The sequence below is a fragment of the Eulemur rufifrons genome, chromosome 29, assembly GCF_041146395.1.
Source record: "Eulemur rufifrons isolate Redbay chromosome 29, OSU_ERuf_1, whole genome shotgun sequence".
Classification (NCBI taxonomy): Eukaryota; Metazoa; Chordata; class Mammalia; order Primates; family Lemuridae; genus Eulemur; species Eulemur rufifrons.
The window spans coordinates 83,551,715-83,566,646 of record NC_091011.1 but is presented as its reverse complement, the minus strand read 5'-3'; the positions used below and the strand labels follow the sequence as shown (position 1 = coordinate 83,566,646).

The 14,932-nt window shown below is 37.5% G+C and overlaps 1 protein-coding gene across 1 annotated transcript in view; it reads right to left on the bottom strand.

Moving 5' to 3' along the window:
* Positions 1 to 14,932, bottom strand: part of EXOC4 (exocyst complex component 4) — a 738,581-nt gene that overhangs the window by 152,126 nt on the left and 571,523 nt on the right. Inside the window, exon 12 of the mRNA XM_069462610.1 lies at positions 4,141 to 4,277. Coding sequence (XP_069318711.1) covers positions 4,141 to 4,277 — 137 coding nt within the window. The remainder of the gene's footprint in view (positions 1 to 4,140; positions 4,278 to 14,932) is intronic.

The window sequence follows — 14,932 nt, the reverse complement described above, 5'->3', positions numbered from 1 at the left end:
ACAGTACATACTACTTCATAATAAATGGCTATGTTACTGATTAAAAAAACAGCTAATCATGTTTTGGAGAGCATATTATTTTTTTAAAAAGTTCTTTAAAAAGACTGACATTTCTGGAACAACCTTTTGAGAAAAGAACTAGTATTATCCCTTTTTGCAAATAAGGAAATTAAGGTAGAGAGGCTGAATAGCTGTTCAAGGTCATATAACTAGTAGGTAGAAAGGCCGGCATTCAAACTTCAGCTGCAAGGCCTGCTCTTGAGCTAAGGCCCAGGTTCTTAGTTCCTAGAAAAACACGAACTCTTCAAGTTCTGAGTAACATATACATAATCTAAAAGGAAGTCTTAAGAGGTACACTGCCAAAATTCTCAACTGAGCCCTGTCCTGTTGAACACTTTTTTCAATGACAAACATAAAATAAAAACTAAAAGATTGCTTATAAAATTGAGAATGACATGGAATAGCTAAGATTTTTTGATGACAGAATGAAGATTCAAAAATATCTCAATAGACTGAAATGATGAGTTAAAAATAACTTTACATTTAATGGGTAAATGTGAGCTTTTGAATTTACATTTAGAAAAAAAAATTACCACAAATACAGCATAGAAAAGATAATACTAATTTCAACCAGTATTTATTTCTTCTTGTATTTCCTTACCTGCTACAGTCAACCAGTGGCCAAATCTTACAGATTTTACCTTTGCAATGCTTTGTGATCTGGCCCTGCGCCTCCATGTTCCTTGCCTCTCCCCAATTCAGGCACTTACTATCTCTTTCCCCTCTACCTCCACTCTTGCTTTTCAAATTTCCCCAAAGCACAGGTCAACACCTGGCACTCCCTGCTTACACACCTTCAAGTGGCCCCTCACTACCTGATTTAAAAGGTCAAGTTCCTTGAGCCTGACGTTCAAGATCCTCCAGTGTGGCCCCAGCTTTCCTTTGTAAAACCCAAACATTCATCACTTGTTCTTGCTCTGGTTCCTTCCTTCCCCTCCTCAAGCCCATCTGTCTAAATCCTCCTCATGCTTCACAAAGCCCAGTTCATATCCTTCACCCAGCCTTTCCTGTCCTCCTTCGTCATTTCTTTCTCCTGCAGCTAGGCATCTTTACTGATCTTACCATGTTTTCCGTCATGAATTAAAGCTGTGGATGTACACATTCTATTTCTTTGCCCCATGTTTCCCTTTCTATTCTTCACCAAGAATACAAGCTCATTGAAGGCAGAACTGGTGACTGATTAACTTCTTTATCTGCCCCACGTCACAAAGTATCTTGGTACATGCTCCGTAAATATCGGACAAATGCAATGATACAATGTAATAAGAAGTACTGTGCCCAGCACAAGGAAAGTGCTCGTTCTGCTGAAGTACCCTGAGCACCTCTGGAACACTGGGTGCAGGTCCTTTTTGAGATGGACACGGCCAAGCTAATGGGCAATGGAGAAAGATGACCGGGTTGGCTCTCAGACCCAGGATATACCAGAAAGTGACAATGTTCAGACTAGGGGCAAAAAAATAAAGACTAAATGGACCATGAAAGCTGTATTTCCATATATGAGGGGCTTTCATATATAAGGATTAAACTGATTTGAATGACTCTAGAAAAAAGGACTATGTCCAATGCATAGGAGAGCATCACTTAAAAACAAGAGAAAGTTTTCAGATGAGAAATGTTCAACAATGACCAGTCTGCTTTGTAGATGTAGTAACTTCCAGTCACTTGATATGTTGAGTGGCAGGATCATAAACGATAGAAGAAAATCACCTATGATGAATAAGGTGCCAAGCTATAGGAACTTAAACATTTTCTTTCAAAATGACAAGAACAACAATACTATGTAAATGGCCATCAGTGAAGTTTAGGTTCTAGAGTCAACTTTGTCTCATAATGGCCAGGTTATGCAACATCTCATTATAATTAATATTCATCAACATTATTATTTGTGAGAAATTATTGGGTGCCCATAATCATATATGTATAAGAAAAAAGGGCATGCCCTTCTGTTTTTGAAAAAAGCTTTAACTTTAATGGGAGTTAAAGTAAATTTAAAATGTAATGTTGCCAAAATATAATTATTTAAATACTTTGATTTTTTAATATTAAAGTTTTAATATTTAAAATATGTTATGCAATTCTCATTTGGTAGATGAGACATTGATACAATCACTTTGAGTTTGGTTTTGTAAAGCTGAAAATACAACACTCTATGGACCAGAAACTCCAATTTCAGGCAACTAACCTAGAGTAGTGGCTTTTACAATTGTTATTTGTTTATCCCTTAAAATAATTTTGAAATACTATATTCTCCTTCCCTTTTTAAGTTGACATTTAATTTTTTTCAGAATGATTTTGAGTTTAAATAGTTTCAAAAATATAATTTTGGGCATACCATAAAGTTTGACTCTTCAAAATCACTATTTTAAATGTATCTAATGGCCAGGCACAGAAAGAATATATTGCATGATCTCACTTACATGTGGAATCTACAAAAAGTCAAACTCACAGAAGTAAAGAGTAGAATGGTGGTTACTAGGGGCTGGGGATGGTGGGGTAGGGTGGGGAGACAGTGCGCAAAGGATACAAAGTTTCAGTTGTACTTTTTCTCTTTGAATTATTATTTCTATTTCTTTTCCTCACTGAATTTTATTCCAATGGAATATATTTTTATGATTGAAATTATTTTATTATTGTAGTTTTTTTGCAAAACATTAGTTGTATAAATTAAAATCCAAAAAATTTAAATTTTGTTATAAGACCAAATTTTAACTTTCTAAATGTGAATTATCATTATAATTATTTAGTACACAATTGATTTTGACATTATTAACTATATGTGTGAGTTTAACCTAAGTATAGTATAATTTTTGATAAATAATTATTGAACGAAAAAAGTAAAATATTTTTGGGAGCATACCTCACTAAGGTGGTGGGGTTTCTCTTCTTTAATTGGTACACGTGACTCTGGATAATTATCACATCTTGTTAGAATGAGAGAGGTTAAACATTAATCTATGTTATATTCCTCTGCCAGATTAACCTTCCCTAAACATTGCTTCCTGGCTTGTTCATAATAATTCCTTATGTACTATACAATATCTAAATTTCCAAGTCTTAGTTTTGAAGACCCTAGTTGGTTGGTCTCACTCTTCCTATTTAACATTATCTCTTTACTACCTCCTACTAGGGACTCTGTTTCAGTCAAACTTCCTCCTCATTGTCCCTTCCAAATGTCAGGCAACTATCTTAGTGCTTCCTCTCCCTCCCTGCCATGCCCTTATTGATTCTCTCCACCTCCATAAATTTCATCTGTCCAGCACATATTTCACTTTCTGCTAAATCATCCCTGACTGCAACCACTCTTTCTCTTTCTCGTGTTTTATTCCCCCGCCCATATAATCCGTACTGTTCAAGTAGCACTTGATCATGTACTGTACCTATCTATCCTTAATTATATATCACATATAGTTTAGTATTTTATTATACATTCTTTTCTTCCCTAATTATTTCATGTCTTGTCAACTGGCCCATAATTTGTTCCTATTATCAGCTTTCTACGAGAAGTGCTATGATTTTTTCCACAAGCCCAGAGAGATTTTTGAACTCAAGAAAAGAAATCAGAGAGATAACTATTGGTTCTCAAGTTCATAACAATGGTTTTTCCTTTCCACTGATGCTGAAAACAGACATAACTGTCCTGTGACAGTAAGAAGTCTGTACCAGGAGCAACATTCTTGTAAGAATTAAAAAGAAATGCCATTATAGATTATTAAGAGTTTACTCTCTTTTAAGGATCTTTCCAACCACAAGATGGACTAACCAAGATCCCGAACTTCTTTGAGGGAGACAAATTGTACAATTCTAGACTGTCATGGAAATCAAGGCTGACCCTCAGCTGAGCCACCCAATGGCAGTCTTGAGTGGCTCTGTCCCTTCTTCCCTCTCATTCCCTCTGTCAGTCCAACTCCACAAGGGTCTAAGAGACTCTATCTGTGGTGCAGGTTCTCATCAGGCCCCTTGACAAACTCAGGGATGATCCTTTTCCAAGTGGTACAAATTAGGCTGTGAAGGCAATTTCACCAATCAGAACAACCATCAGGTTCTAGAGTGACTTTGCTTAGCTCTTAACAGAAACTCTACCTGTAGGCCGCAGTGCAGGTTTCCCTGTACTCCTGGAGCTTCACATACACCATGTTGAGGAATTGATCGGAATATGCACTCAAGTCGTGCATTAGGTTCATGAGGTCTTGTACTGTCTTCTCCACAATGATCGTGCTCTGGAAATGAACAACAAGAGAGAAACTCATGAGATTTCTATACTCAAGTAGTGTGTAGGACGAGGAAGGACAACTGAAATTATGTAATAATTTAAGGCACTTGAACTTTCCTGGAAGGATGTGACATTTAAACATATGGACTAAAAACAACAAAATAAGTATACTACATAGGGGTGGTCTTCCAAAGACCTTGGAGTACTTTTTTCTGGAAGGACACGGGATAGGGATTTTCAAATTGATTTCATGGAACTCTTGGCTTCCACAATATATTTCTGTCACTCTTAAGAAAGAAAATGCATATTCAGTTGGAGTCTGATTTATCACCTCAAGGGCTGTTTGAGATTAGGGACCTATGACAGGCAGCACAAAGAAAAAGCCTTCTATGATTTATTTTAAAAGTTTTGAAACCATCAATCTGTTAAGGACAACAACTAACATTTGTATTGTGTTTTACAGCTTGTAGAATGTTTTCACATACACAGCATATGTTATCTCACTTGAGGCTCACATAATAATCATGATAATCATGAACATTTATAGGGTTCTTACAAGTGCAAGGTACAATGCTAAGCACGTTGCATACTTTATTTCGTTTAATCTTCCCAACACCCCTACCTATTGGGTGGACCCTATAATCATCCCCAATTTAAAGAAACAGGTTTAGAAAGGCAAAGTAAATGAAGCAAGGGCTCCAGGCTTTGCTCTTCTAACTACACGGTTCTTCCTAAGAGCTAGATCTGAGTTCTCCGGCCCACAGACCAGCCATTTTCTCATGAGATCACAGTATTTCATACTGTTGTTACCACTATAAAAGCAGGGCCCGACTCACTCAGACATATTTGAAAACTGAACTAAAGAAATATCCAAAGGGAAAAATAATAAACCCATCTTAAAATTAGAGACTGATAATGCTATGCAGCAAAGCAGTGTTATATCTGAAAAGAGGCATATTCAATAAATTCTACGTCTTTGATTCAGAAAAGACCGAGTTGTTTAGACCATTAGTTCATGCCTCTTTCAAAAGAAGCAGAATTTCATGGAACTCTTGGCTTCCACAATATATGTCTGTGGCTTTCAAGAAAGAAAATGCATATTCAGTTGGAGCCTGATTTGTCACCTCCGGGGCTATTTGAGATTAGGCACCTATGACAGGCAGCACAAAGAAAAAGCCTGGAGTAAATATTAATCACATGCTTAGCAGCTTGGAATCCTTTGGTCAATAACTAGTGTGTTGAATATGTGTTTATGTAAAACCACATAGGCTGTGGTAGGTGTAACCATAAAAGTAAGCTGCAAAGAAATATTTTTCCAGTCTGACAGTGAACTATGAAGGAATCAAAGGCATTTTATTATGCTTAACACAGACTATGAGGTATAGAGTTTTGGCTATTTTTTTTTTTTTCCTAATAAAAAGAATGGATAAAAGCACTTAGCTTTCTCTCAACACAATGGAGGGTTAGCTTGAATTATGAGTTACTTTTGCATGCCTATTCAAGATGACCTGGTTGTAGCAGTTTCTCATCTTCTCTCCCCTTCCCCGTTGCCAGTAAAATAATCAGAAGGTGAGAAGGAAGGAGCAGTTATATTCTGTAAGGCAAGGCTCATAGGAAGCCAAATTACAGTCTCTATAGAATCCCCACAAGTTCAACTTCCTTTTCCGTATTGATTTTAAGATTAAAGCACTGCAGCTTCCCCCTGATCCATAATCCCATTCCTCTGTATTTGCGTGTGAGTGACAGGAATTGATTCGGCCTGGCTACACATCCCCACGCTAAGAAGAATTTAAAATCCTCATCCTGATTCTGAACACAGGATATCCTGCAGCATGTGGACAGCAATTAATAAAGCAGAGTGGAGCTCAGCCATTCTCACAAAGCGCATTTAAAATCTGAAACACTGCAGGGAAGATGGGCACAGGAGATCACTCTGATGATTGGGAGAAAGGGCCTGGGTCTATTCCCAATTACGCTATTGATAACCATCTCCCGGGTAGGTTTGGGTAGCCCCCTCGTTTTTCATGACTCAATTTAGTCCTCTAATAACCAAGGGTAATTTGATGGCTCCTTTACTCTATTGGCCTTCATGACTCACGTATTCAATTTGTGCACTGATACTTTTACACAGGGTGAATATTGTGCAATTGTTTTTAAATCATCTCATGTGTGTTTGCTCTTCCTGAATAAATTATCAACTTCTCAAGAGAGATCAGCATTCTTCTTTTCTTTTTGTCTATCTCCCATTCTTCCCTTCCCCTACTTGTTTATAATTTCTCAGAATCTTCAGGGAAATACTATTAATAAAAGAAACAAGGCTAATAATACACAAAAGTATATCTCTGGATATCATGTATGTGAGGGATTTTAAACAAAGATACCTTTGCATTTTGAAATCTCTTTGCGTGGATTAGGTTTGGTCTGTATTTATTGCAGTGCTCATTTGGAAGGGAAGGGGGGACTGCAAACACCTCTGCATATCAACTGGAGGTCAAGGTTTCGAGGATGAACAAGAAGTACCAGCAGGGAATGATTAGGCAGGTAGGTGATGCCTGATGCTGCCATGGTTTAATTCTAATGGTTCTGCTCAACACAGAGTCTATGTGATGCTATATGATTACATACAATTTTGCAGCTATTTGGTTCGTTTACCTTGTCATGGTAGCACTCTGGATAATCAATCACTACATTCTCTTCAAGAAAAATGACACTGTAGTTTGCCAAATGATGGGTATTTTTACAGGGAAAAAAGTTCCTATTTTTAAAGAATTTATAACAATTTCCAAATCAGTGGCTCTGACAGATAAGTGTTGAAAATAGCAAATTTCTAACAAGGTCAATCTTGTTTTTATTTATTTGAACTCTTTAGCAACACAAATGATTTATGGACTCATTATTAATTTTCAGATTTGCCAATGTTGAATATAACAACTTCATAATAAGAAAAACCTTTATTTTATTCATTATAATTTCTATTAAACAAATCACAAATGATTGATATTTGTTGAGAAACAATTCGATTCACATTTCTTGCAACTTATTACCAGGTAATAAAGTCTGAGCATGACATGAAAAATGAGGAAAAAAAAGATATCCCAGGACAGCTGATGCAATTTAAAAAAAAAAAACATTGCTATGAAAAATAAACAACTAAAGTTTATTACAGGGATACACTAGAAACCTAAAGTAAAAAGTGAGTACATATGAATCAATTGTTTGGTTCTGCACTTGTGAAAAATGAAGGAATGAAGATGACTGGACCTTTGAGACCTAGTCCGTTGTTTGCCAAAATGGGGCTCTGCAGCATGATACAATATTAATGTTATAGAAAATTCACTCTAAGTTCATATAATTTGGAAAATGCTGAGTTAAAGAAAACTGAAGTTTAAGAGTCATTGTGACAAGAGTAGTATTCAGTCTTTCCCTATCGAAATAGAGAAAACATTTTTCATAGCCCATTTTTTTTCACATCTACTGGAACAGTGTTTCCAGAATATGGTTTGGGAACAACTCTCCCCAGTCTCTGGTTATACTGATGAGGACTAAAGGCCCAGTGACACAATTGAGGCCACGTGAGGAATACTGGTGGGAACAGGGTGAGAATCAGGTCTCCTACTTCTCAGTCCATGCCCTTTTCTACGCACCAAGCCTGCCTTTGTAATCGTCTCCGCAGCTCCACTGAGCATGCCCACCCTGTGCTCCAAACACACTAAATTACTAGCGGTCTCTTGCCTGCACCAGGCTAATTCCTGCCTCTGTGCCTGGAGTGCTCTTCCTAGCTCCTGCCTCTCATCCTTGAACAGTCAACTCAAGGGTTACCTGCTCTGATTTAAATGCCCTTCTTCTGTGCTACCTGCTCTGATTTAAATGCCCTTCTTCGGTGGCTAAATAATTTTGGCCCAGGCTCTAAATGGGGTGTGGTAATCACTGGTTCACTTGGCTGTCTTTTCCACCAGACTGTAAATTCCTTTTGATCAGGGACTCTACTTTCATATCTCTAACACCTAGCAAGGCATCTGGCATACTGCAGGTGCTCAATAAATATTCATTAAATGAATTAATGCACATGCACAGCAAATTCAGAGGGCAAAAAGACAGATTTAGAGTATAAACGTAATGTGCAGCAGCGGGTAAAAACCTGATTTGGGAAGGTGAAATCAGACCACAACCTCCTTACTACTGCATTACTATATGTTAATTCCCATGGTTGTAAGGGCTGAACGTTTATTGTGGTGAAGGTCTTAGATATTTCTACAAAAATACTCCTGATTTCATCTGATTGTATTATTTTCCATAATGGCAATCCATTATAGACATAAATAAATGTGCTAATTTTAAAGTTTTAAGACATATAAATTTACAATACAGAAAAAAGAAAAACAAAAACAAAACAACTTTAGTTTGGAGAAGGCAAACTGTATGTGTGCTGGTTTAGCTACTGAGAAGGGATGGTTCAGAGATGCTGCAAAGAACCTAAGCTTCTGGGAGACTGCTTTAGGAAAAATTGGAAAGAAAAATGGTCAGAGAAATCCATCCATCACTTCAGACACTTTCCTCCATCACCACGACACACACACATACAAGCAGTGATGGAACGAGGGGACTTCACGAGTGTTTGATGATGACAATAACCGTTCTGTTTATTGGGGCATATTCAACAACAATTCAGTAAAACCTCTCATACCATATTGTCCCTTCGGTTACTATTAGCTCTAAGTTGTAGTTGGCTGTAAACCATGATGATAACTATAACAATAACAGTAATGACAGAAACCAATAGGAAATCTATTTCCCATTTTTTAATCTGTTTTGATTTGTGTAATGTTTACAAAGTGCTGAATGGGTCTGCTCCTTTACTAAGACAGCCCGTAAAAGGCTATGCATCCAGGAGTTGGTGCCTGAGGAATAGCCAGTTCTGCTCTTCTTAAATCATCCTCCACCCTGCAAGCAGAGTGATCTTTTAGAAAGTTCTACCTCCCACAGAAAGGGGTGCTCATGCCCATCAGAAGACATGAACATAAATATTCATAACAGTTTTATTTAAAACAGCCTCAAAACCCCAATTCTCACGTCCATCAACAGAGTGGGCAAATAAATTGTGGCATATTCACACAGTGAACACTGTGGAGTGATGAAAAAGATGAATTACTGCTACATGTGACAACACGGGTGACTCTTACAGACCTTACGCTGAGTGAAAGTAGACACAAAAAAGTACAACTGTATTATTTTGCTACTATTGTGGTTCAAAAACAGGCAAAAGTAATCTCTGGTGAGAGAAGTCAGACCAGTGGCCACCCTTGGAGGGGGAGGTCCTGACTGAGAAGGAGAGAACCTTCTAGGTGGTAGAAATATACTGACTGGGTAGCTGTTGCCTGAGTAAAAACATATGTAAAAATTCTTTACACTTAAGATTTGTGCACTTTACAAATTTTAAGGTTAATATAAAAAGAAAAATTTTAAAGTTATGTCTTTTACCAGCTTACAACTCTGTAATGGACCAGGACTCACAATCTTCAGGTAACTCATAAGGCCCTTCGTGACATGGCTTCTTGTCTACCCTTCTGGCCACATCTCTGACTATTTTCCACTTGCCTCTCCAACATGCAGCTACATGAGGCTTCTTTCAAGTCTTCATTACCATTTTTGGACCTTGCACTTGCCTCTAATACTCTGTCCCTCTTCTTCTTTCCTGGAGTACTTTTCCTTATTTTTCAGGTTCCATCTGGAATGTTCTTTCTGTAGGAAGACTTCCCTTAACCTCCACACCAGATTCAGTTTTCCTGTTATAAACTTAGAACATCTTTTATTTCTTTGTTATAACATTTAGATACTTGTAATCGCTTGTTTAGGGTCTGACTTCCCCACTGATCTACAAGCTCAGTAGGGACAATTATACAGGAGATGACACATAACAGGCACTCAATAAATATTTCTTAACTGAATGGGCAAAGTTAAGTACATCCTATGGTAAGATCAATTCATCACCTATCAGAGGAAGGAGAAGAAAGGACAAAAAGTAGTTCTGAAGCTATGCTCTGGAGTTTGGTCCTCAAACAAAACCTTACGTCCAAGCCAAAAATTGGAAATAATCCAAATGTCCATCAACAATAGAATGGAAAAATAAAATCGTGACATATTCATATAAAGAGATACTACTGAGCAACCGAAAAGAACTAACTAGTGGGACCCACAAGAATTCACATAGATGAATATCACAGACATAATACTGAGTAGAAGCAGCCAGTCGAAAAAGAGTATATACTGTTTGATTCCATGTATGTGACACTCAAGATTAAGCAAAGTTAATGTGCAGTGAGAGATGTCAGAATAGCAGTCACTTTTGCTAGGGAAGGGTTATCTGGTTGGTAGTCATATGCATGTATGCTAAACCTCGATTTTAAAGAATTTATGTCCAACCACTGTACAAATATACACTCCTTCAAAAGCTTTTGGGAATACCATTTGTAAGCACATAGGTATTATATCATAATCATTTTTACTTGTGTTCTATTTTTTAACTGTGAAGATGTAGCAGTATTGTTGGCAACACCACTACTGACCACCAAATAAGAACTGTTGTGGAGAGGATCAGAAGTTATTTGGGGAAAGAGCAGGGAACTTAATTAATTAAACAGATAAACATTTATCAAGTAAATATCTTCTCTGTGACAAATACTAGGCTAACTGTAGGAAGTATAAAGCCAGACAAGTCAAGATTCCTACCCTCCAACAATCTTAGATATTAGAAGGAAGAGAAAAATAAGCTCACAAATAAGGACAGTAAAATGTCAGAGGTGCTATAATGGGCATCCATATGTTGTACAGTTGAGACATAGAGGAAGAAAGAGTTAATTGGATGAGGGTGGAAGGGAAAAGTGGTGAGAAAGAAGAATTTACAACTGGTCTAAGTCCTGAAAGGTAAAATAGCAATTTGTAGGGTAAACAAAGATGGAAAAAAAGGACTTCAGGTAGATGAAACAGCATGAACATGACACAGCATGGGATGCAGGGAACTGCGAATGGTTCCTCGTGGCGGAGGTGAAGGGAGTGTGTGTGTGCGTGTGTGTGCACACATGTGTCTGTGTGATCAGGTGGAGGGCTGGAAGAGGCAGTCAGAAGCCAGATCATGGCGGTCCTTTTACAATATATGTACATACAGAGTAGCTGAACAGTTTGAATATTCATCTTTTCCCCTTCTCGAGCAAGAAAATGTAACAAATTAACCCAATTTGATGTCCCTTATCACTTGGTGACCCACTACAAGTGTAGGAAGGTAATTTCAAAAAGTTCCACTGTTCAGAAAAGATGAGTATACTTATATAACAAATAAGGAAAAACATTCTGAAGCTTTGTTTCTCAGGGTAAAGAGTTAGATAGAATTTACAAATAGGCTTAAACAAATAATAGGAAGTCAAATTTTGAATAATTAAAAAAACTATACTCCTTTAGAATTCACATGATTATAAAATTTATTTGTCAATTAAAAACAGGGAAAATGTATGTGATGTAAATTGTCAGTAACATATTTTTAAACATTTTAGATAGAGGATCATTTATGGTTGAATAAAATCTGTGCCTAATACATCTTATAAGAACAGCTGGCTCGTTATGAGGTTTATTCGGGGGTTTGTGATTTCAAACTCAAAAAAAAAAATCATAGCAGAAAGAGAGGAAAAAAATGTACAACATTGTGCTTAATTAGGCCATGTGATCCCAGGGGCCATCTTTCTTTCCCTAGGTAACAAAGAAATATTTGTTGACTTAAATATTTCAAATCAATGTAACTCCATGGCTAAGTTATCAATATGTAATGGAACTCAGAGAGTCAAAATAGATCAATGAATAGATGAACACTGTAAGAAATATTTCCAATACCCCTCTTCCTCAACACACACACACACACACACACACACACACACTCTCACTTCAAAAGTACCTTAATGTTCTTACTCAGCAAAATAGAAAATAGAAAGTGCTACATGTTAGGAAAGATACAGAAGTACAACAACAACATTAGCAGCTATTGTATTTCTTTTGTGCCAAGAAATATTCTTGGTACAAAGCATGGTCTCTTCTTTCCCGGGGTGATGGTAATCTAGTTGGGATAACATCTCTTAAAATAGGAAATAAGTGATATTCCAAGAGAAGATGGAAATAAGTGCCAAAGACAATGTAGGGGAATAAGAATAAAAAATTGAGGGAGCCTGAACTGGGATCCGGAGGATGGGTGAGGTTTGAATACTTCCAGAGGTAAAAGCAAGGCATTTCAGGCAAGGGAAAAGGTACAGGCAAAAAGGCTGGGGATAAGGGATGAGCTAGTCTCATGTAGCAAACAGGAGACAAGTGTGGCTGGAGGAGGGGATTTCTGATGACGAATCTGGGAGATTTGTCCAGGGAGACTGACTGGATAGAGGGACGCAGCTAGTGGAAGGCCCGAATGACAGGCAGCCTGAGGAGAGAAGCAGGGCAGTATTCAGTAGTGGAGATCAGAATCCTAATTCTGGAGCTGAGCTGAAAGCAACCCTTATTACCCAGCCTATTCTCTGGTTTAAAAAAGAACCATAACAACTTTTAAAGGGGCTATCAAACATACATAGCTAGTTTATGATACTTCAAAATCTAGAATCCATACCCTTATAATACCCTGAAATAATAATAAAAAAAAAAGTCCAGAGGTGCTTGTGGCTGAGTGACAAAACCCAAGCAAAGAACAATGTGGGTGAAGTGAGATGGGAGGGAGGGTCTATACAGTCCTGACTCCTGGGTGTCCCTTTCAAACCTCAGGAAATTCAATCAAACATAAAATAAGGTATAGCATGAACTTTGGCTTATGATGACTGAGTTTGAATTTCAGATTCTTTTAAGCACTTCAATAATGCAGTAAAATATCCTCGCTATGTCTGGGGTTGGGTATGTAATTATTCACACCCTTTTGCCTTCTCTACACTGTAAATTCCATGAGGGGACATGACTATCTTGATCACTGCTATTTCTGCTGTACCAGATACATATTTGTTGAATAGATAAATGAATACATGTTAAATGAATGTAAAAAAAAATATCTAGAATCCAGGCCTCTGAGCTCCCCCTGACCAAAGTTGAAGATATGGCATCAAAACTAATAAATTATTATAGTTGATTATGTTTACTGAAAAACATGAAAAATCAATGAAGAGAGAAAATCAGGAAAAAACTCATTTGCCACCATTTGAGGTGGCTATTAAATCAAAATCTTCTTGGAAATTTGGTACGTAAAGAGAAAGAATTATGCATCTGTTCTGTCTTTCCAGTAGGACTATATTTTAGCATTATCGAGATGGAAAGATTCTACTTTAAGGATGAATAGCAGCTAAGAAATATAGAAGGAGTAACAGAATTTGAAAATCATTTTGCAGCCCCTAATAAAACAATTGATTCCGGTAAAGATGATCCGTTGGTACTAAAACAAAAATGAAAGTTGACAGGGAAATGAAGGTTCAGGTAGTATCAAAGTTACACCACACAGATTACTTTGTGGTCACACAAGGAAAACCAAACTATACAATGGTGGGATCAGAGGGTCACAGCCCTCAGGCGGGTGTCAATCTCAGCATCACTAATGTCAGGAAGCCAGCTCTTCCAGGTCTGTGAATGCGATGGAAAATAAATAACAACAACTATGAAATATTCTTACTAAAAACATTTAACTTCAATCTAATCAAGATTTTAGACCTAACTTTTAGTAACAAGAAACAATCAGACAAATACAGAAGATGGAATATTCTAGAGATCAGCTGGCACAGGTCTATTCAATGCATCAGTGTCACGAAAACCATGACTGTTTTAGATTAAAAAAGACTTAAGCCATATAACAATTATGGCCCTAGAAAGAATCTGAGATTGGAAAAACTAATTGTAAAGAACATTTCTGGGACATTTAGGAAAATGCAAAATAGAATAGACATTAGAAGATATTAGAAACTTACTGCTAATTTTGATAGTAATAATGCTATTTTGTTAATGCATTAATGACAATGAAGAAGATAGCTCTTGCTCTGTGGAGAAGTAAAACTGAAGTATTTTGGTATAAAATCGCTTTAGGTCCTGCCTTAAATTAGAAAACTAGACAAAATATATGAAACAATAGTTTTCAGACACCAGAGATGGAAAACAAATGAGGTGAACCCTATAAATGTCCCAGCTGGAGAGTTTCCAGGCCATAAAGCAGGAAGGGGGGACATAAACAGAGCCTGGCAGTTTTGCTGAATTGAGGAGAAAGAATTTGGAGTTTTAGAAAATCAAGGTAGCTCCAGTTTTGTGGGGCAAAATACTGGAGAGGAAGGAGCTGCACAAAGAGAAGGAGAGAAAAGGGGATGAGAGGAGGGAGGAAGAAGAGAGAGGGGGAGGGAGAGGGCGAGGGAGAGGGGGAGGAAGAAGGGGAAGAAGAGGGGGAGAGAGACGATATATATAGAGAGGGAATGGAAGAACATGTGAGCATACAATCTCTGTAGATCTTCAGAAGGGTTGTCTTAAACCTTTGGCTGAATGCTGATCTGTGTGGTAGAAACTACTGGGGCCAGGGAGAGAACTAGCTGAAAGGAGCAGGTGGAACGACCCCCAGAGTTCTCACAGGGAAAGGAATGGTTCATGTTCCCACTAGCTAGAGAGGAAGAACCTCCT